Source organism: Sinocyclocheilus anshuiensis, unplaced genomic scaffold, assembly GCF_001515605.1.
Source record: "Sinocyclocheilus anshuiensis isolate Anshui unplaced genomic scaffold, SAMN03320099.WGS_v1.1 scaffold476, whole genome shotgun sequence".
Lineage (NCBI taxonomy): Eukaryota > Metazoa > Chordata > Actinopteri > Cypriniformes > Cyprinidae > Sinocyclocheilus > Sinocyclocheilus anshuiensis.
In genome coordinates this window covers 404,829-426,973 of record NW_015554139.1, presented here as the reverse complement: position 1 = coordinate 426,973, position 22,145 = coordinate 404,829, and the positions used below count along the sequence as shown (strand labels likewise).

The window sequence follows — 22,145 nt, the reverse complement described above, 5'->3', positions numbered from 1 at the left end:
TTAATAGTATTAAGTTAAGTGTTAATGTAGTACTACCTATTACTTCCTGCATAGTTACTTGTTAACAACGGACCATTATTCTAAAGTGTTACCAGACTAACTTTAGCTGGAGATTTTTTTGCCAGTGTAAATAATCTAGTTATAATATAAAAAGTTCAAGTGCCTAACCTTGATATATTTTAGAAGTCTGTTAAACCATTTTAGCAAACTGTTCCATAAATCATAACACAAGCACTCATTTCTGCTGCTGCTTCTCCTCTCCTGCACATTTTATATTGTTCTGTTTTACACACAATGTTGGAATGCAAGACAAATCAGTTAATTCAGTGCTGAGCAGAGGAAGAGTGTGTATAGACGTGTTGAATCCATAATCCTGCTGAAGGGATTCTAGAAAAAATAAATGTGAGTGAAAAGAACGAGAGAGAGAGAGAAATAATGGCAGAAGTTGGAAAGAATGTGCCTCTGGGGTTATTATCTTAAACATCATTATAACGAACAGCAATAATTAGACCCCTATCACTCTGTCACTTTGATTTTCTCTTGCTGAATAGCACTGGCACTCCTTACAGTTTGAGTTTAATTAGAATTATATCATTAAATCAATATATGCAACACAATGGCTCAACAAAAGGATGAGAATGTGACTTTTTAACTGTAAGAAACACGGTACTGAGAAGGAACCAACAACTACAGTGGTGTGTGATGGACTTGTTTCCGTGTAAAAGGCATAGATTTACCTTACACCAGGAGTGTAATCTGTTTCAAACTCTTTCTGTTTCAATGACAAAATGATCATTTCTGTATTTGTATTTGGCTGGAATCTGGGTATGATTAGGGCTTAAAGCTGATCAGTTTGAATTCGTTCACCAAAATGATTTGTTCAGATTCGATGACTGACCCTTTCTGCGGGTCACATCTTTACGTCACTTATGTTTGAATGAGTCATTTAAATCATTCTCTTAACCGATTTGTTAAAACACATTCGTTATACTGTAGACCAGAACAAGTCTATATATCTTTTATTTATAATGGAGTGTGTATAAATGTACTAAGAGACTCCAGAAAGGGTGTTTAAGCATCCTGCAAAGAATAACAAAGCAGATCTAACTTGTTTTTATTCATAATTCATATTCACACTATTTATTCTTAAATAGTGAACCACAAGTGCAACATCTCTACTGCCTTCAGCCGGAGTCTGCTTGAGATACAGAACAGTGTTATTGTATCTTATTTTTAATGTAAGAGCATCACAGCCATTTGTATCTTGAATGTGCAAGGCTTCCGGTGTCATTTCGCTTCGAGTTATTTTAGCTGTACAAAAATAGTCAGTTATGCTGCTTGAAATACAAAATGGTATTTGTTATCATATTATTTAAATTAATTATTGTAATCATAAAGACACTCTTTTGGAGCACATATAGTTTTACCGTTTACTGCACTTTGTTATTCTTCTAGTTAAATCTAGTTAAATTACAAGTGTTGTACCAAAGTGCTGTACAATTTTAAACATTATTAGGCAATATAAAATCACAAAGCAAAAATCTAACTCATAAGATAAAAGAATAAAAACATGCAGATAAAACCATAAACAACTAAATAAATAAATACAAAATTTCTCAAGCAACATCATAGGCTAAAGAGAATAAATGAGTCTTCAGGCTAGATTTAAATGTGTCCAAATGTGACCTGAAGTGGCTAATGAAGCGGGGAGTCTTGAACATTCACAGAAAATAGCTTACTTCCATGTTGAAAAATAAGGAAGTTTTAAAAAATTTACACAGATTTGTAAAAAAGAAAGAAAAACAAAAAACACATGTATGATTTATTATCTTAGTTTAATGCTACTCTCAACACATTGGGATTTCTGAGATGTGCACAATTAAAGGAGACAATGTGGAACCCTGCCATCAGATTTGAACTTCAAATCACACTTCAGAACTTAATGTTTAATTAACTCAACTTTAGTCACACTGGCTACACAGACTCACCATTGCTATGTAATTTCAAATATGTTGATTAGAATATCACTTTATACTTGTGCTTATCTAACAGTCGAATCAGTCTAGCAAATATTTTTTCCTATTAATGTCCTTGCACACTGAGTCCGAAATTTTCCTTACTTCCATGTTGAAAAATAAGGAAGTTTTAAAAAATTTACACAGATTTGTAAAAAAGAAAGAAAAACAAAAAACACATGTATGATTTATTATCTTAGTTTAATGCTACTCTCAACACATTGGGATTTCTGAGATGTGCACAATTAAAGGAGACAATGTGGAACCCTGCCATCAGATTTGAACTTCAAATCACACTTCAGAACTTAATGTTTAATTAACTCAACTTTAGTCACACTGGCTACACAGACTCACCATTGCTATGTAATTTCAAATATGTTGATTAGAATATCACTTTATACTTGTGCTTATCTAACAGTTGAATCAGTCTAGCAAATATTTTTTCCTATTAAGGTCCTTGCACACTGAGTCCGAAATTTTCGTATGCGTTTTTCCGGGTTTTTTCGTATTCGTCATCCTTTCCTATCAAAATGCTCGCTACAGATGCGAAAACGCAGAATTTTTTTTTATGATGGACGAAAGTTTCGGAGGCAGTGTGTAAACGTGATTGACACAACGTGAGGTGGTATTTATTTTTCAACGTGCGAAAAATTCGGACTCAGTGTGCAGAGACCTTTATTCAGTAGAATTACAGTCATTACTTGTAATTTTTTAAATTAAGGTATTCAGCTGACACTATCAACATTCAGTTAATTCTAGAATATAATATACTTTTTTTGGTTTTTTTTATTGTTATATTAATATACAACCTATTTAGACCATAGTCAAATTGTTTATGGAATTTTTAAATCTGAATTATTTATTTATTTATTATTATTATTACTTATTTTATATTGCTTAAAAAATAACTACAATAATACAATAACAAGAATATTTCAGGTATATTTTTTTAACTTAGCTACTATTTTTATTTACTTTATCAGTCACCTTCATTTCTAATCCTCTGTAAGCATGCAGGTGTCATAAAAGTTGCAGCTAAGGTGATGCAGCTTTAAGTTAAGAGAAATAAATGCTCACTAACAACCGCCTCATAATTTCAAGTTCATTCCAATTCGAGCAAGAGCGAAACTGATGATGTCTGAGTTGGATGAGTTGTTTACTTTGTAATTAGTCCATCCATTTCCATTTAAGTTCATTTCTAGGCTAGTTGTGGACTTTATAGGTGGGCTTTATCCAATATTTACAGAGTAAGTAGCCATCATTGTGTCATGGAGGTTTCCCTTTCACCCATATGGGTGTTAATGTTGGACAGTGTTAGTCGGTTTTTAATCATCTATATTTAGTAATAATTTTATATTTGTACGGTCAGCTATTTTTGCATGTAATATTTTTTAAGGAGACATCTCTTGCCTCCCAGAGGAAACGCCCATGGAGGAGGGATAGAGAGTGAAATCGAGTATGATAGGGATCCTCTGATTTGATAAATGAGGCGACTGTGATGCATGTGACATTTGTCTGAGATTGAGCTTCAAGGCTTTGTCTCCTGCTGACTGCCATGTTCTTTGAGCGATATGGCTTCACTACGATCCAGAGGTGCAAGAAGAGCAGTGGAGGAGAGAAAATACTGACACAGAGAGACAAAGGCAGAGATTAGATTTAAGGAATGACAGCATCCAAGCCATTACGCTGCATGATGGACGAGAAAAACCCAAAAGAATTCTTGCAAAACAGCCGCTGACACATGCAGCGTGCATGAGCTGCCATCTTAATTCTGAGCTTGTAGCAAGCAAGGACAGATATGTCAGCACTCTTGGGGGGAGGTGAATATGTCTGCCGCAGGAGGAGGCCCCCCTGGCCACTCAGACGCCTTCAGAATTCTCCTCTCGCTCTCCACACCTCTCTCCTGCAATCTGCCTCGTGCAGCCGTGGGAGAGGAGAAGGGAGAAGTGGAGTTTGACAGGAACAGAGACAGAGAGCTCCTCGCAGCCTGACGTACACATTTTTCTCGTTAGGCTTGCCGGGGATCGATGGTTGCAGTTGGGCTGATACCTTTGTTGGGGCTCGAGCTCTCTGGAAAGCTTTATTAAAAATGAGTGACAGAACGGATCCTCTGTCTGTCTTTATTTCTTTAACGTGTCTGCCCCAAACTGCGTTAGGAAGATGTAGTCAGACGTACAAGTTTCTACTGCCTTTGTCCTCTTAAAATGCTAGTTTCACGTGTGGGGACTATAAATAGTTTTTAGTAATTGTTAAAGGAACAGTTTACCTGAAAATGCCAATTATACAGCCTCATATCATTCCAAACCTGTACGACTTCCTCTCTTCTGAGGAACACACAGAATATTCGCAGAATGTCTATAGTGCTCTTTTCCATTCAACACAAATAAACAGACACTGGGGCTACTGAAATGACAAAAAAAAATCATAGAAGTAATCCATTCAGACTTCTAAGGCCATACATTAGCTTTGTCTGTTGAGGAAATGTTGATATGTCTCATTCGCTGTTGCGCACCATGAGGGGAGTAAATGATAACAGATTGTTCATTTTCTGGTGAACTATCTCTTTAAAATCCCATTACAGAAAAGTAATTCATGCAGACATGTTGAAAAACATATTTAGTAAATCCATACTATTTTCTGCTTTATTTCGTATTAAAGTAGAATACATTTAACAGATACATGCACTTCCTAATCCTCTCACAGATTCACATGCAGGTTTGACTGTGGTCATTTACAGTTTACATGGCGCTTCAAATTACCAACACTCTGAGAAGGTCTGCAAACAGACATCTTTTAATGAGGAAAAATGGCATGAAGTGTTACATATTAATAAAGGAAAATTTGTCTTTAGGGAGGACTCATTTCACATTCCCTGCATTATTCTGAATGGATTAGCAATGTGATAGCATGCTACGAATACTACGAATGCAAAGCCAGGATCTCATTGTTATGGGCCATGGCTCTTCACCTAAGTGCACTGCTAATACACTGAATAGAATGAAAAGCTACAGGAGTATTTGCCTGGCATTTGAGAAATCTGAAATTGCTGCTTACAACCCTGCAGAAAAGACCAGCTTAGACTAGCATGAGTTCTCATGCCGGATAGGACTGGTTTATGCTGGTGACAAACGTGCACAAATGTACAAGGTCATTGAGAAAGAAAGGACGAACAAAGTTCCTGCATGTCACGTTTTGATGACAATGCGAACTATCCTCTTCATCACATTAAAAAGCCCTCTCGTTTGCCTGCTTATTTTTCCCTGTACTTTCCCATTCTTTCTTTAGTTTGTGCAATCACAAAACGGATCAATGAGCTGTACACGCAATTACTGAACGCCACTGGTGGGACATGGACCACAAGAGTCCTACAGTAGCTGCGGAATTAGTAGGACAAGTGGAGTGAATGGAGACACACACTCGACTTAGTACCATCCTTGCCTGCCTTTTACACTTCATCTTATCTAAATGATCGCTTTATCACCTTTTTTTTACGCCCACAACTGAAAAACTGGCATGCTAATATATTTCACTCGTGTTCTCATTAGTCACTGTAATTTTCTGTCCGGCAGAACATGCTAGTCTAAATGTAACAGGAATTAATTCTCAGAAAGGAAGCCGTGTGTTGCAATAAACACGTTTCTAAATGCCAAACTAAACACACAAATCTGTGTAGAAACCACAGGCTCTGGACACATTATTCATTTTGAAATTATAGAAGTTTACTCTACACTGCATTAAATGTGGAATCCTTTTTTCCTCCTCAAGAACATTTCCCATTAAGGCGCTGGTCTGGGGATGTGTTGTGATTTATACGTCCGTAGCTGTTCAAGTAATTACAGCAGCCTCCTCATTAAATTACACCGTCTACATTCACATTCATATCCTGTGGAGAAGCAATCTCTGGAAGAAAGTTTGAAATCTCCGAATCTGCACTGACCCTCACTTCCAAACACCTTTTGGTCTCTTAATGGCCATTTGCACTCTCACAGTAGCATCATATAAACAACGATGGTTTAATTAGTGGGATTTATCTATTCCTTTTGCGTTGCCTTAATGAGCACTCAAAGAATGTGTGCTTTTGTCTGCTAGGGTCCAGTAGGGTCTTTTTGTGCGCCAGCCTCTCGCCAACATTTAGCTCTAAATCAGTGGTAATCTAATTAGTAATTAGTGTATTACGAGCAATTTTATTATCTTTACCACAGAAAACTGTAGCAGTTTATGGCTGGTTCCTGAAATGTCACTTCAGGTCATAATTTTTGATGTCCTGGAGTAAACATTTTTTTCCATCTATAGAATGCTAGAGGCCACTGACCCATTTTTCAAAATCATATGCACTTATCCGTTTTACAAAAACAGAATATATCTTTCCATGTTTTTTCTACTGTGCTATACTGTAGGCTAGAAAGATTTGAACACTTTGTTTACCTGTTACCTGTGACCCTGCTGCAGCTAAAGCTTCAAAATAGTCTTATGGTATTATGAGGGTTCTTTGATGCCAACTTTACTGATCATCGAGGCTTAATTGACATGACAGTATACATTTACATTGTTGTTTACAATAATGTATTTAGCAGACACTTTATCCAAAGTGACTTACAAAAGAAGAACAAAAGCAATTTGTCAAGAGGCCAATGATATTTGTAATATACACTGTATATGCATCAATACATTTACAGTATACATACATGTACATGAAGTATACATACATTTGTCATAATGACATTTTAAACTGAAGTGATGATGCTTATACGTGAATGTGGAATTGTAGTCATTGGTAGATCAACTAATGAAGTGCAGGTGCCAATTGCCAAAAAAGGGGGGAAAAAAACTCTTTCTAGTTGAGTCTACCTAAAGGACCCCAAAGCAATTCCACTGGCTAAAAGTACTTTTAATGAATACTCTACTTAGAGCCTTAAAATTATTTGATGTGTGTCATCTGAACTGTATTTATGACCTTGAATGTCTTTTAAACTGTTACATAAAATAGTATATAACCACAGTTGTAGATTGTGAAATTAAACACTTCTCAACCTTTGCGTTTTTAAGTTGCTTAGCAAACCGTTAACCATTTAGCCTGCAAGCTTAGCCTATATATCCTGTTTTTGTTTTATTTTTCAACCTTTAACTCATTTAATGATGTTAGTAGGTAATATCAAGACAGTGCACTGGTATTGCCACAGTATTGTCAAAAGTTTGGAAACATTACGATTTTTAAAGTCACTCATGTTCACCAAGGCACCAATTTAAAATGACTGTTTTCTATTGTAATATATTTTAAAATGCATTCCTATGATGCAAAGTAGGGCTGGACGATATGGCCAAAATTTATATCACGATATATTATTATATCGCGATACATATTGATATTGAATTATTGTCCAGCCCTAATGCAAAGCTGAATTCTCAGCATCATTACTCCAGTCTTCAGTGTCACATGATCCTTGGTGAGCCTTGGTAAGCATACGAGACTTCATTTAAAAATCATAATGTTTCCAAACTTTTGACAAGTACTGTATGAATGGGAAATACTGCAACACATAATATGGTGGCTCCAGGGCGGCTCTAGTAATGCAAGTACCGTCTTCTAAATTAAAGAGCCAATTGCCAATTGGTAAAGTCATTGCTGCATTGCTGTTAGAAACTCCGGTTCCCACAGAAACCTAAAACTTGCACATAGGACTGCATATGCGCATATGCTTTGGGTCAGTTCATGTCAGACTTATTACTGATTTGAAATCAGTAATAACTGAATATTATTTAAATGTGATTTTGACCTGCAGTTTTTGCACTTTCATAATTTTCCCATTCAAATAGATTAGAGCATTTCATGCTATAGGGCCAATGTAGGCACATGAGGTATCAGCCCCAAATATGTTTGTCCATGAGTTCCACGTTGGCCCTATGTGAACTGGCCTATATGAATCTCATATAGAATCTGACTGGGGCTAATTCATATAGGGCCGACATGGAACTTGTGGAGAAAGCCATTTGGGGCCCATACCTCAAGCCCAAATCGTGCCTACATTGACCCTACCATGAAATGTTAACTGGGGCGTTGATCTTACATGCCCAAAATAGCTGCCCGGAGGCATTGCAAAGTCTGAGGCTGCTGAGTGAACTAACTTTCCTTGATAGGAACTTTTGTATTATACTTGTTTCTTTTGATCAGGCATCACAAACAGCTACCCAGCATGTTCCAATGCAGACAGCACTGTACATAGGTCTAATTATTTGAGACACTGTAACCAAAAATGCTGTTAGTCTTTGTGCCTGCCTCTTGCTCGTAAAATATGAGATGGCTTTAGAAGGGCACATCAGGGATTCTGGTGTAGTTCTTGGCTATGGTATTGTTTGGGTGCAGTTCTTGGCATAAACGGATGGGAACGAGATTCAAAGGGAAACAAACAATGCTGCCTCAATGGCAAGTTGTGAGGACGATCTTTGGATATTAAATGAATGGTTGCCAGAATATAAGCCTGTACCTCTTCTAGAAACTGATTAGAAAGGTAGGAGATATAGGTAGCTGTTGGGATTGTGAGACTTGTCCATGTTTTTCAGAGTGATATAGGAGGTTTTCTACAGCAGTGGGACCCTTTGGTCCAGTGAAGGCTAGCACAGCAAGTTCAGCACAAGGATTTCTGCTGTGTACACCATCTATCTGATCCTGAGGCTTTGTGGATTTCAGCTTCTTTGTGGATAACACATCTGAAGGTTTAAACAGAGCTTACAAGCTCTGTGTAATTTCAGTTACCTGTCATGCTAATTGCCAATAACGCTACTGGTTCATTTAACTGTGTGCCGCTTCGGTAAGAAAAGCATCTGCTAATACATAAATGCAAATGTAATAGGGGGTGCCAGTTTAATGTGATTTACCCAGTAGAATGTGTCAACATGTTTGCTGTTTTTGGATCAACATTCCCATAAAAACCAATCAGATTTTATGGTTAGGCTTAGGATCACATTTAGGAGCTTGAGTGTTCATCCTTACCAGCCAAAAATTTCCCTTTTATTTCAGGTGTATGTTAGGGTTAGGACTATGAATGTTTGCTAGTAATGTTGGTCCATGGCAAAAAAGGATGTTGATTCAGGAACACATTCTACTTGGGTAAATCAAGTTGTTTGATTGGGCGTAAGAGACTGAATGTTTCCGTGTCAGAAGGTGGGTCAGGCCAACATAGCAGGTGTAGAGAATTGAGTTCACTTGTCAGAACGAAATTCTCTTCAGTCTCTTCAGTGTTACATGCCATCTTTTGCTCTGCTTGTTCACGGCAGCCATATTAATTGCCTAAATTTCACAAATTTAATCAAATAAAATATCACAAAAACATATTTCAAGTAAATAAATAAATAAATGGTTTGCTCTTGGTATGTAAACAATGACCATGAGGATAGTACTGTTTTATGATCTACTGAACCAAGGATGATAGATCCACATGTTTATGTTTGAACTGAACACATGTTTTAACCTCATAGTTACATAATGGTTACATAATGAAGTTCAGTTTAATAAATTGCCACATTTTTACATAACCACATATTGGTGTCTTCTCCGTTATCACTAGCTGTTTTTACATTGACAGCTTTTGTTTTATTTTAAATATTTCCAAACTTATCATTCCGAATGTACTGTTTATACGAACGCTAAATAATCGTATTTAAGTGTGCGTTATTTGTTGTATACATTCGTGTCAAATGTCCTTTTTAGTTTATATCATATTTAGTCAACCTATCCTGTTTTTTGTTTAGTTAATTCTGGGAATTTTAGTCTTAGGCCTATTTTAGTCATGCTGCATAATCATTAAACTAATAATCACAATTATTTGTTCATCACATAAATGTTTGTAGATGTTTTCCATCATCAGTTTTTTTTCCACAATGTATACAGAATTTTTTTTTTATGCGTTTTGGCCATTCGTTTACACAACAACAGTGTTTGGGAGGGAGGCTGAAAACAGAAACAAAGTGCAAATTTTTGAAAAGTATACGTTATCGTCTCTGTATAAACTACAAAAACGCGAATTTGTGAAAATTTGTGACATCATGCACCTGCATGTTACATGTTCAGACTATAGGTATGTGCATGGGTGCGTAGTGTTTTGATACAAAGTGATATCGCCAAATACTGGCCTAGCATGCTTAAAGGGGTCCTATTATGGTTTTTCACTTTTTCAACTTTAGTTAGTCTGTAATGTTGCTGTTTGAGCATAAAAAAGATCTGCGAAGTTACAAAGCTCAAAGTCCAATTCAAATGGAAATATTTTATTTAACAGAAATCACTTTTCAAAAACTACAACGAATGACTCGTTTGGACTACAACGCATATTTTCCGGGGTTTGTGATATCACAAATATTGACGAATGGGACGAGACCTGGTTGAGCTGCACTAGAGAAGGCAACGAGTGTTATCACTATGTCGGTTTTTTCGAACAACCTAGTATGAGAGCCTGTTCTAGTACACCCCCAAAACCAAATCAAGACTTTGTAAAAGAGCATAATAGGACCCCTTTAATACAGCATTTTTAGTTGCAGTCCGGGGTTGGGGGGTGTCCCGGATAACTCACAACTTAATAGATACATTTTCCTCTGTATCGCTAAATACTCTCCCCTCAAGCGAGTTATCATGATAGAAGCTGACTTTCACAATTGACTTTTTTTTTTTTTTTTTATTGGAACTGCGCTAATAATCTGATTATTAGGTTCCATGTAAGCACAGCCACTGAAAATAACCTTTTAAGTCCCATTAGCAATAAATACTTGGCTAATGCTGCACACTTGCTTAGTTCGACCGACTAATTGAAAAAAAATTTAGCATAATCATTGACTTAAAATCCCCACTGGGTCATAATACTTTTCCAGAATCTTGTCAGTACAGGTGTCACTTGTTACATATGGGTAATAGCTTTCCAGTGCTTTTTCCTTGGTCTAATGGTTTATAGTCACACAGTTTGAATACAGAGGAATAGTACATACATAATAGTACATAACTGTTAAGAGCAACTCAGCAAACAGATTGCATTAATGTGAACATATGAGCCATGACAAGATAAAGACTATATTGTTAACAAAAAACGGGCTGCCCCTCTTTCCTCGAAAAGAGAGACAAACAAGAGCGGAGCTTTTTCCCTTGGCCCCTCGGAGACATCGCGTGCATGCTCTTTGCCAAAACAAACAACGCATAGATCGTGTGTGTCATCAGATGTTAAACAACGTGAACACGGATGCACACATCCTTAAATGCTTTGCTAGTGCTCGCCATAATGAGATAAATAGAGATCGCTCTTACCACAGAAATGCACGCTTCAAACAAAACAGTCAATGAAGACGAAGAAGAGAATGATGTGTGCTCCCGGCGCCTATTTATACTATAGTCGCACCGGTAGTGACGTCATGGCTGTCGCTGGCCAACGAGTTGGTGTTTTTTCAATGTATGCTTCAGACACGGGTCACGACGAGGCGTTCCCCATAGCGACCCCTAGAGGACGCAGTTCGAAGTTCCCATGAAAGGGAACTGTATCACTACTTATGACCGTACAGTTTCTACAGGGATGTTTCAGGTTATTAACACCATTATTGTTTATTTTAGCTTTAGCATATAAGGGGATCCACTTAATATGTGTCAGATCTGGATTATTTAGGCACAAGTGAACCCCAAAAAGATTATTTTTTAAACCTGGTTTTGAGTCGGAGTGCCGAAAGTACCAACCTGCTGTCAGCACAATACAATCTCACCATGTGTCAGTGAGCTGTGACTAGCTTGGAAAATCTCAACATGCAGTGATTCTAACTTTCAACCATTTACAGGTTAAAGGTTTACTTCCTTTTTAAAATATAGCATCATTTAAAGAGAGTAAGTCCAGCTCAAATGGGCAGTTGCTTTCATTCAGCTTCAAACTGAAAAGCCAATTATTTTCAAAGACAGCGTCAAGGCCAAACCCAGAAGCGGGCAGACAGGCATTTAGACGACATGCATAACCGTGTGGGGTAACCTCAATTAACAGGCCTTTTTATGGCCTCAGCTTCCTCTCACTCAGGCTTAAGACACCTAATTTTCTATCAGTAATTAGTCAAATTACAAGAACGGACGGGATTTTTTTTTTTCATTTTCCACCACAGAACGAATGTTTGATTAGTTCAGATCAGCAGGAAGGGTCAGCGTGTCGAGTCAGTGTTCACAGAATGTTATTCACAGAATTAATCTCCGTGGCTGTGGGTATAATTGGGTCATTGAGGCATAGAAAATGCAAACGGTGATCATTGTAATCGGCTGTGAGATGAATGTGCACAGCATCATTAACTCGATGGGGAGGCAAAGCAGTCTTATTCTCACCTAGAGAGACAGTGAGGCATTCGGCTAGTACACCACTGCTCCGGCTTAAAGATCTCTTTCTCTTCGTGCCTATTGACTCATCGTGGCATACAGAGGGACTGGTCATAAATAGAACAGGCCAGGATGCTATTGCTATGGCTCTGTGTCCCCTCACAACAGCAGCGTTGAGCCATATTGGCAAAGGATGTGAGGAGAGGAGACTGCTTGGCTCTATTTGCAGTCATGTTCTGCCCTGTTCAAACACTGTGTGCATGTGTAAGCTGGTGCATGCAAGGTTGGAAAAAAATCTTAAATAAATAACAGTGCAGTTTTTATATTCCTTAAAGGTGAATTAATTTCTCTGCCACTCGTGACAACAAGGGAAATTGCAGAAATAATGATTGGCTACATTTGGAACAGCATGCTACCATGCTAATCATATTATTTTGTACATACTGTATATATACAGTATGTATAATGTGCAAAATATGCTAATTTTCTGTATGCATAGTATACTTAAATGACCTACTGCATTTGCAGTATCCCACAGAGCACACTGCGGGGAGTGCTGTATCCCACAATGCAATGCATTCAACTTGACCTGGCATTTCCAGTAGACAAATGATACAGAAATCATTTTAGACATAATTAATTTTAATTTTAGATTAATTTAGATATAATTAATTTTTATTTTAGATCTAAGACATTATTACTAATTAGATTAAATATTATATTCAAAGTAGCTATGGATGCACTATATATCAATACCATATCAGTTTTCAATATTGCAGATTATTGTTCTTTTTCATTTAGCGTATAGGTTGGATGTTGGATGTATCAGCAAAAATATGGTATTTAATAGTTCATGCTCATTTCCCTGTTTTTACATTATTAGATTACATTTGCTGTCATCTAAAGCTCAATTCAAGTAAAAAAAAAAAAACAGTTACAGTAAATGGAATCTTTATTGAATATCCATCTTCATTATGAACATTATAATGCTGTGATGCCTAAATTCACTTGTATTATTTAAAACAACTGATTTTAGTTTTTTAGTTTTTTGTTATCTATACAAAATATAGTTTTTTTTTTGTTTTTTTTTTGCTATATAGAATTTTTATCAGTTGAAAATAATTACTGTATTGGCTTTCCATTGTGGTCCTTAAAATTAACACAGTGACAATGAAAACTTTGACATTGATGGAATCTGGCCATTATGTACTACATATATCAAAATATAACAAATAGGCCTACAATCAATGTATTAAAAAAAAACAAGCTGAAACTGAAATACTTATAGTTAACTCTGTACATTAACCTGTGATAGGAGAAAGTATTTTAACATCAAAAAAATGACACACTTTAGCTTTAAGCTTCTACTCACACCCATCACTCATAGAAGGAAATTACACACCGGCATCCCTACAGCATCAGCTCTCAAAACCTCTTCTGCAACCAAAGTGCTTCATCTCACAGAACATCCTGTTCCCTGCTGAGCACCAGTTCAATAATGCTGCCATTTTAGACATATTTATCATTGGAAAGGTAACATTGGCATAAAATGGGAAGACACGTTTAACCAGCCGGTGGCCTCAGTCATCCCTCATTCAGCACTGTCAATGTCTGTTTGTAGCACATGGATAAATGCGTAACAGGCCTACATCACAGCGATAATATTTCTCAGAACACATAGCCTAATGGGAGTTGACCTGTTCATGGTGCTGTGACGCTGCAGGATCCAGGGCTGGCAGTGACGGGCTGCATTATTTAGCGGGATTTGGTAGTAGTTAAGTGCTGGCAGAGGGAAAGTGAGATGGACATTGCATGTTATGTACGCAGTGGTCTCTCGAGCTGCAGCTGTACAGCACACGCTCTCGGGAATCTCTGTTGTAAAATCCCACACGCTCAAAGCATTTACTATCCGTACTGATCTGTAAGCAACAGCTGCGGTTCAGACCTGAGCTGCATATAGATGCATTACGACTGTGATTGTGTGAAGAGGAATCTACTATGATTAGGGGAAGTTCACTCTAAAATAAAAATCATGTTAGTATTTACTCACCCTCATGAAGACTGTTAAACAGGTTTTACTGACTTCAATGATGTCAATGATGACGAATATTCATGTTTTGTTGAACTATCCCTTTAAAAAGGTTCAGTGCTTGTTGATGTGTAAAACAATGCCTTATGTAGTTTGTTGTGTTTGCAAACTGAGAGTGGTGAATATTTGATGTGTTGTTGGCTGAATTCTTTGTGCATGTGCAGGTGTAGGAAAGCATTTACAAGACAGTGACTGTGGTCTTGGACATGCCGAGCAGACACATTTATTATGGTACAGGTTCTTGAATAGTAAATCGGTGTCCTTGGAGAGGTTCTGAGGACATTTGTGAAACTCTATATCTTCACTGCCACCTGCAGGTAGCCAGAAGCACTGCGCTCTGCAGCTGAAGTTAATTTAAATTGTGAACGCATTAAAAATGCCCTTTAAACCAGAAACCCTAAAGGCAAGCACCACAATCAGATTTTAAATGAATGTTTAGCACTGAGTGCTCGATAAACACGGCAGCCTGCATTTGAACATGTATGTGTGTGTATATGTGTGCTGTGCATGTCTGCTTGTGTGAATGCATTCTTGCGACGTGTGTGTATGTGAGTGTGAGAATATGAGTAAGATCATTAATGAGGATGTGAGCGCTGTGGACAGAAATAGCAGACTGAAAGGCCTGCGGGGCAAGAAGGCAAGAAACTTGCAGCTTGTGACTGCAGCACAAAATGCACGGCTGTATGGTTCACATAGTCAGAGTTTAAACAGGAGTGGATTGAATAATGTCTGCATAAACCGAGGGGATAAAGTTTGGCTGGTTAGCATGGCCCTGCTAGTATATCCCCTAACTAAAAAAAACCTGGTTACTAAAAGCATATTTTGCCACATTTAAAAGTAGCCGTGTATTTTGATGCAAACTTTCTATAGCTAAAATGTTATTATAATATATTCTCCTGATTCTGTTTTAGGGGATTATTAAAGGAATAATTCAGCCACAAATTAAAATTTACTGGTTCCATTCATTCACCACATATCAAACTCTCTCTCACATTTCGGTTGTGACCGCAACACATTTAAAGAATGCAGACATCGCATTTAGCACTAACTGCACTCTAAACAAAACTGATAACCATATTCTGCTGCTGTGTGAACGTAACCATGTCGAGTCTCAATCTGATCTCATTTAGATGAAGTCATGATCCTTACTGGTCAGAACAAAAAGCATGTTGTCTCCTTGCTGATTCTACCTGTTCATTCACAGGAGAGATGGGGCCTACGGCCATCTATTGAACAACAGCATCCTCTAGTGGGCATTAGCACGGAACAAGCTACGTGTTAATGCAAAACCTCATTACCACAAACGACCTCATACTGAGAAGGACAGTTCCGTGTTTACTTTAATGATTAGAACAATGAGAAGGTTGTTTGTCCTCTGTTTCCAAAATCAATTCTCACGCTGATACATTTTATGAGGCTATCAAACGCAGGCCCAGAGTAATATACTGTTGCACTGGAGAATACAACAAGTGCTAAGTACATCTGACAGTATTTGGATACTCAGTGTATTTCCATATCTAAATAACCTCAGATGAACTGTCAGCATCTCTGTCTTAAAGTGTGTTTAAAAAATGTGTTTTCACTCATAAAGAAGGCTAATGTAGTTTTGGTGAAAACCTTCAGTTTGTGAGGTTAGTGTACTCAGGTGGGTGAAAATGATTTGACCTACTTAAAAAAAAAAAAACCTACACAGAGAAACATTGTTTTTGGGGTCATTTAAATGAATCAGTGTTGCTTGCTCTCTCTTTGCAAGTAGGCTAGCTTGTGAAAGCTGTGGGTGAGGTGTTAGATTTGTGTCGTGACAGTTGCAGATCAATTTTACTGATTTTTACATGCATGCATTTGGCAGCTGCTTTTATCTAAAGCAACTTAGTGCATTTAGGCTCTACATTTTATCAGTATGAGTTTTCTGTGAGTATGAAACCCATGACCTTGGCATTGCTAGCACTATGCTCTACCAGTTATAGTTATACATATGCTGTATACGCTAGCGTATGGTAAAGATGAAAATTCTATGCATGTTCAAATGTCTCTAAACCTGATGTGTAAATTACGTTATTGCGAAATGGCAACTGTTGATTGTAGCATATAAAAATTTACATTTCAGTCTTTTCCTCATACAAGGTTATTGTGGGGGCTACTTGTACAGTGCCTCTGGTCATTTTTAAAACTTTGAGACATCCATTCATTTTCATTATATGGTCATTCTGCCAAACATATTTTGTGTTCTACAGAAGATAGATAGTCGTACAAAAAAAAAAAACAATCTAAGTAAATGATGACAATTTTCATTTTTGGGTACATGTTTACAAGTGGCTTGTTGCTAGGGAAAAAAATAATCGTTGATAATTTTATTATCTCTAAATGGTGGTTTCCCATTGACAATCCATCTTAGTGTGGTTTATATTACTGAGAAATCAGGTCATGCTGTTCAGTGTAACCTTTGGATTCCTATTGATGTGACACAAAAACAAACAAAACAGATTGCTCTCAAAGCCTGGCAGCCAGCAGGCTGTGACTAGTTAATACTGTAAAGTCCACAGAGTGCATAAGATACATGTGTATCTATGCTCTGCTGTATAAAATGTCAGGTTTGCCAAATACTCCTGCCTGCCAGGCAGTGCCATGCCAAACTCAAAAAGAAGTATTTTTGCACTGAAAAAAATGACACATAGTACCTTCAATAGGCTTCAAAATAGTACCTTCAAAATTTTACAGTAGTTGCAACACTCACATACAAACACATGATGGCAGTGTTGAGCTGGTTTAACTCAAACGTACAGCTGCATCAGGTGAGTCGAGACCACACAGCGTCTCAGGCAGCTGTCACTTTTCAGTGATTGTTGTTATTCTGCTGCAAATCTCAGTCACTCTCAACATATCTGTGAGAAAACACCTGAGGTAAATAACTAGTGAAGATAAAACAAGCTATTTACCAACATTTAGGTATTATAATAGAACAGGTTGTTTTGAAGAGTGAGGAAAAGTAAAGAGTGAGGAACTGTGACATTGTACATACTTAGTACTACTTAAGGCTTGAATGACACTGTTCTCCAACAGTCCATTGCTCAAGGTTAAACAGCCCCCACGTGGCTCATCTGCAGGCACGTGCAGAGGGGGTGCGATGGGTGCTTGAGCACCTGCCCCTTTTCCCCTTGATGCCCAAAGTGCCCTTTTGTCAAGGCAATTTTATTTAAATTTTTTTTGTAATTAAACGCCATTTTGTGAAGGCCTGCCCAATCTAACTATTAGTAAAATTAATGAATAATAATTTAGTCGTAAATAAAATTATCCACATGATGATGACCTTTCACCTGACGATCTCATCAGGGACTATCCCTCAAGTTCAGACACTTTAATGTAGTGCACTACTAGGATGCCTTCATAACGTCCGCGGCTGCTGGTAAGTGGAGTTCTCAGCGGAGCGGTGTGCTTGTAAACTTATATTATTAAATTATTATTATTATACAAGAACTGCGTGAAAAGAGCTTGCACAGCTGTTGTTTATATTGCTGTTTGTAGCCTGTGGAAGTAAGGTTAGCTGCAGCAAGGGGCTATAATATTTTTGTTCAATATTTTCCTAATGACAATTTTATGATGGTTTATAAAAGCTACTAAGAGCACCTTTTCCCCATTTTTATCACAGAATAAGGCAGGGAATTTATAGTTTCTATAGGCTACTAAATTATATGTCAATCAGTACTGCATTATTCATAAAGTTTATTTATTACCTGGAGATAACTTGAAAAACACACATAAACCGTATATTTTCACAATCGTGTGTTTATTGACTTCATGTTTTCTTTCTGCTTTTTATTCAGCTCAGCTAAGATAGCCGGATGCTTTTGTCCATATTACGGTTTCCTGCACATCATAAGTCATTCCTTCTATGAGTCTGTTTTGAGCTTTCTGCACGAGAGTGACCTCCGGCTTTGAGTATGAATTAAACATACACTGCATCCAGATATTCACTTCTCCTCAACAACAGTACTGTTTACAACAGCAAAACCACCATACCCTGTAAACTCAATAATAATAATAGGCCTAATTTAATTCCGTTTCTATTTTCAGAGTGATTAAGAGGTGCAAAGAACTATTTATTTAACTTTTAAACTTAAAATGGTCTTTTCTGTTCTGTGTTTCTTTTTCAAAACTGTCACGGCATTTGCTGCTATCAATACAGAAGCATCCGTTTCGATACATGTCTCAGCAAGGAGCACAGCCCTAAAAGCCGTGCCCCATGTGCCCCTTTTATACTTTGAGCACCTGCCCCTCCAAAGGTCTCTGCACGGCCCTGCTCATCTGTTTAATTATGTGACTTATGTGGCTTCAGGCTGGGGATGATGGGAGAGAGCGAGAGTGGCCTGCATGGCTGGGCTGCTGATGGACTGCAGTCAGCTCTGGTTAGTGCCAAGCACCAGCTCCGTGCCCATCCGCATTCAGATTTCCCATTACTCTTTGATTAAGGGAGTGTCAGAAGCACATGTGATTGATGAGCTGTCAGGGGAAAGCCGCCGACTGGAACGCCTCATCCTCTTCCTCATTAAACACTCCAGGAGAACAGCTCCTCTTCTTCACGCACATACAAACAATACACTCATGGAGAGAGATCCTAATTTAGCTCGAGCTGTGAGGCGCCTCTGTGCCAGGGAAGACAATCCCTTCAAACAGCGAAGGCTTCAAACAGCTGATTGTTGCACAAAGATCTGGGGGTATGCATCTCCCCTGACTCTCTGATTTTTTTGTGCTCACAAAAGAGAGGGATCAAGAGGAGCAAGAGGAGAGGAAGAAGACAGAGGGATGGATGTGGAACAAGGCTGGAGAGAGACAGGGGAGGGGAGGGAAGAGGAAGGGAGAGAAAAAGAGAGATAGATGCAGCCAATGCGCAGCACGGCATCTTGAAAGAGCGCGAGGAGAGAGAGAGAGAGAGAGAGAGAGAGAGAGAGAAGAAGAGAGGGAGCGGAGGAGTGCGAGTCAGGCACTGGCAGTCGCTCTTCGGCTGAAGAATAACGTGTTTCGTGCATCGCTGCGATGCCGTCGGATGCGAGCATCTGGTACATGTGAGCTGGTTTTGAGACTCTTGTGTACACGTGCAGCCGCCTGTCCCTTGGCTGGAGGAAGAGGGAGGAGGAGGGTGCATCAGGTTCGTGTCCATTCCTGCACGCTGCATCTGGACTCCGGCGCCAGGGAGTGTGGGGGGGCACTAGGGCCAGGTGGCTGGCCGAGGGACGACATGAGCGTTCCGCTCCTGAAAATTGGCGCGGTGCTCAGCACCATGGCCATGGTCACCAACTGGATGTCCCAGACGCTGCCCTCGCTGGTGGGGCTTAACGGAACCACCATCTCCCGCGTAGGCACCTCGGAAAGGATCGTCAGTGTGCGTAACCCTTCACTTTTCTACTCTTCCTGTCTGTTTATCTCTCGGTGTGTCTGTTTGCTCATCCGAATAAGCCAATAAGTCAGGACCTTTTGTGTTAGAGTAGTTACACTCCTCTGTGGTTACAGTCCTCAGAGATTTGCTAGACAGGATTTTAGGGGGATTTTCAGGGCAAGAGGCAGGTAAATTGAATGTGTGTCTGGCTTTGGGGGTTGGTTACAGAGGAATTGATGGCTGGTGTGGGTGAGTGATTCTCAGTGGGAGATGATAGACGAGGAAGTTATACCCAGTGAGATTCATGACTCCTGTGAGGATATCCTCACTTGGCAGGGGGAGAGGAGTTAAGTACCTCATGACTGATGTTCAGGTCAAATATAGACAGGGAGGCAGGATCGTCTCCATGAGGCAGTGTCTCACCTGCTGATGGTACCGAGACATGAGGTTAAACTTTAATAGCATTTGAGCCAACTCTTTTCTTCCAAAGAGGCACCATATCTCTTTTTCCCACCTCCTCATGCTCTCCTTTTTTAATCAAATCCACTGTACTTTTTATTTTTTTTGTGAACTGTGCGCATTGACTCTGTCCATAACTTAATTAAGTGCCTTGTGCGAGAGAGGCCAGGCCTTTGGCACTGTCAAAGCGGTCACATTTACAGTAAAAACAGAATGAGAAGAACAAAATCAAAGTAAGACTAGAGCAAGGGTGTCAAACTCAATTCCTGGAGGGCCAGAAACCTGCAGAGTTTAGTTTCAGCCCTAATTAAACACACCTAATCCAACTATTCAAGTCCTTCAGGATTATTTGAAAACTACATGGTATGTGTGTTGGAGCAGGGTTGGAACAAAACTCTGCAGGGCTCCGGCCCTCCAGGAATTGAGTTTGACACCCCTGCTCTAGAGCTAAGCACTTTGTTATATCTGAAAGGGGTGGTTCTTTTTTAAAAAACGAAGCATTAACACATGTTAGACTGCACCCCATAAACACAATCAAGCCTAGGAAAAACCCAGTGAACCACCCCTTTAAAAGGTTAAGTAAGCACTGGCTGAAATTTAAACGTTCACAATTCTGCCAGAATGTAAGCAATTATCTTGCATGTGTGAGTGTGTATGCTTTTGTTTTCCAAATGTTGGGTGTTGAAAAATGGGACCAGGTGTGAGTAGGTGGAAGAGGGTGAATGGAGAGTGAGATGTGATCCCTGTAACGTTTTCTGGATCATTAATGTTGAAAGACCGCCTGGGGTATCTGCTGTGCAGTATCTGAGCATCTGCCCCACATTAAAAGCTTTACCCGGCGTAGCTTATGGCCAGGGACGACACTCCATCTGGATGAGAGAGGAGACGCTGTAGGGGTCATTTGGGTCGGTCAGGATGCCTACACTGAAGAGGAGTCTGCAGAAACTGTCTATCACAGCTTTGTCTAACACATTCACACTCGCTTTGGAAGACTGTTACTACTCACCACAAGCTAAAAGCTATAGGGATGGAGGCTCCTTTTCTGTAGAGCTGTTTAACATGTGGAATTCTACATTCAACACCAACACTGCTTCATTTCAAACCAGATTATTCATCTAGTCATGTGCTCGTGTGCACCCACTGATCATGCCATAAGACGGTCCACTTTGAGTACTATTTATCCAAATGTAGTCACCAGGAGTTAAGCTTGGTATGTGGGTAAATGAGAGGAAGCCAAGCAGGAAATTCAGAATTGAAGAATTGGCTCCCTTTCAATCAATGAATGTAAATTTAAACTGAATCAGAATAACAGGATGAGGAATTTACTGAACTGCAATTCTGTGAAATTAAGAGGTCTTTCACCCTTATCTATCTATCATTCTACCTTTAAAAAACTTCAATGTTTTTAAAATTTGTTTTCAAAACATTCCAACTTTGCTCTGTAAAGCCAACATTCAAAGTTTATCTTGACAAATTTGGCTTTACAAGTTAAAAATTATAGTCATATGAACTTTAGGAATTTCAATTAATTTTAATTTACACTTGCAACTTGCAATTGCAATTCTGCATCCTATTTGCAATTTCGGTTTAAATTGAATTCCAATTTAAGAACTGAATTGGCATTTAAAAGGCATTCTCAGTTCAGTGCTGAATGTCACACAAATCTAAAGCTCAGGTTAGGTGCAAGCTCCAGAAATTTGATAATGCCTATTTCAAATACCTGCAAAGTGGAAACTACTGGAAAATGAGCCAAAATTGTTCAGGACATTTATTTATTTAGCTAAAGTGGCACCCATTGAAGCTCCACTATCGGTAGTCATCATTACCCAAAACACATTAGCATTTGTGAATTCCCCGGTATCTCATTTCAAGCAATCACTTTAAAACATTGCC

At 38.6% G+C, this 22,145-nt stretch overlaps 1 protein-coding gene across 2 annotated transcripts in view; it reads left to right on the top strand.

Moving 5' to 3' along the window:
- The window catches only part of LOC107670519 (noelin-2-like), a 66,295-nt gene that overhangs the window by 20,448 nt on the left and 23,702 nt on the right, over positions 1-22,145 (top strand). The window contains exon 1 of one of the 2 annotated variants that reach the window (XM_016463163.1): positions 19,410-19,799. The exons of the other annotated variant lie outside the window; for it this stretch is intronic. Within the exon in view, the coding sequence (XP_016318649.1) occupies positions 19,464-19,799 (336 nt within the window). The 5' untranslated portion in view covers positions 19,410-19,463. Of the gene's footprint in view, positions 1-19,409; positions 19,800-22,145 lie in introns of those variants that run through there. 2 annotated transcript variants of the gene reach the window in all.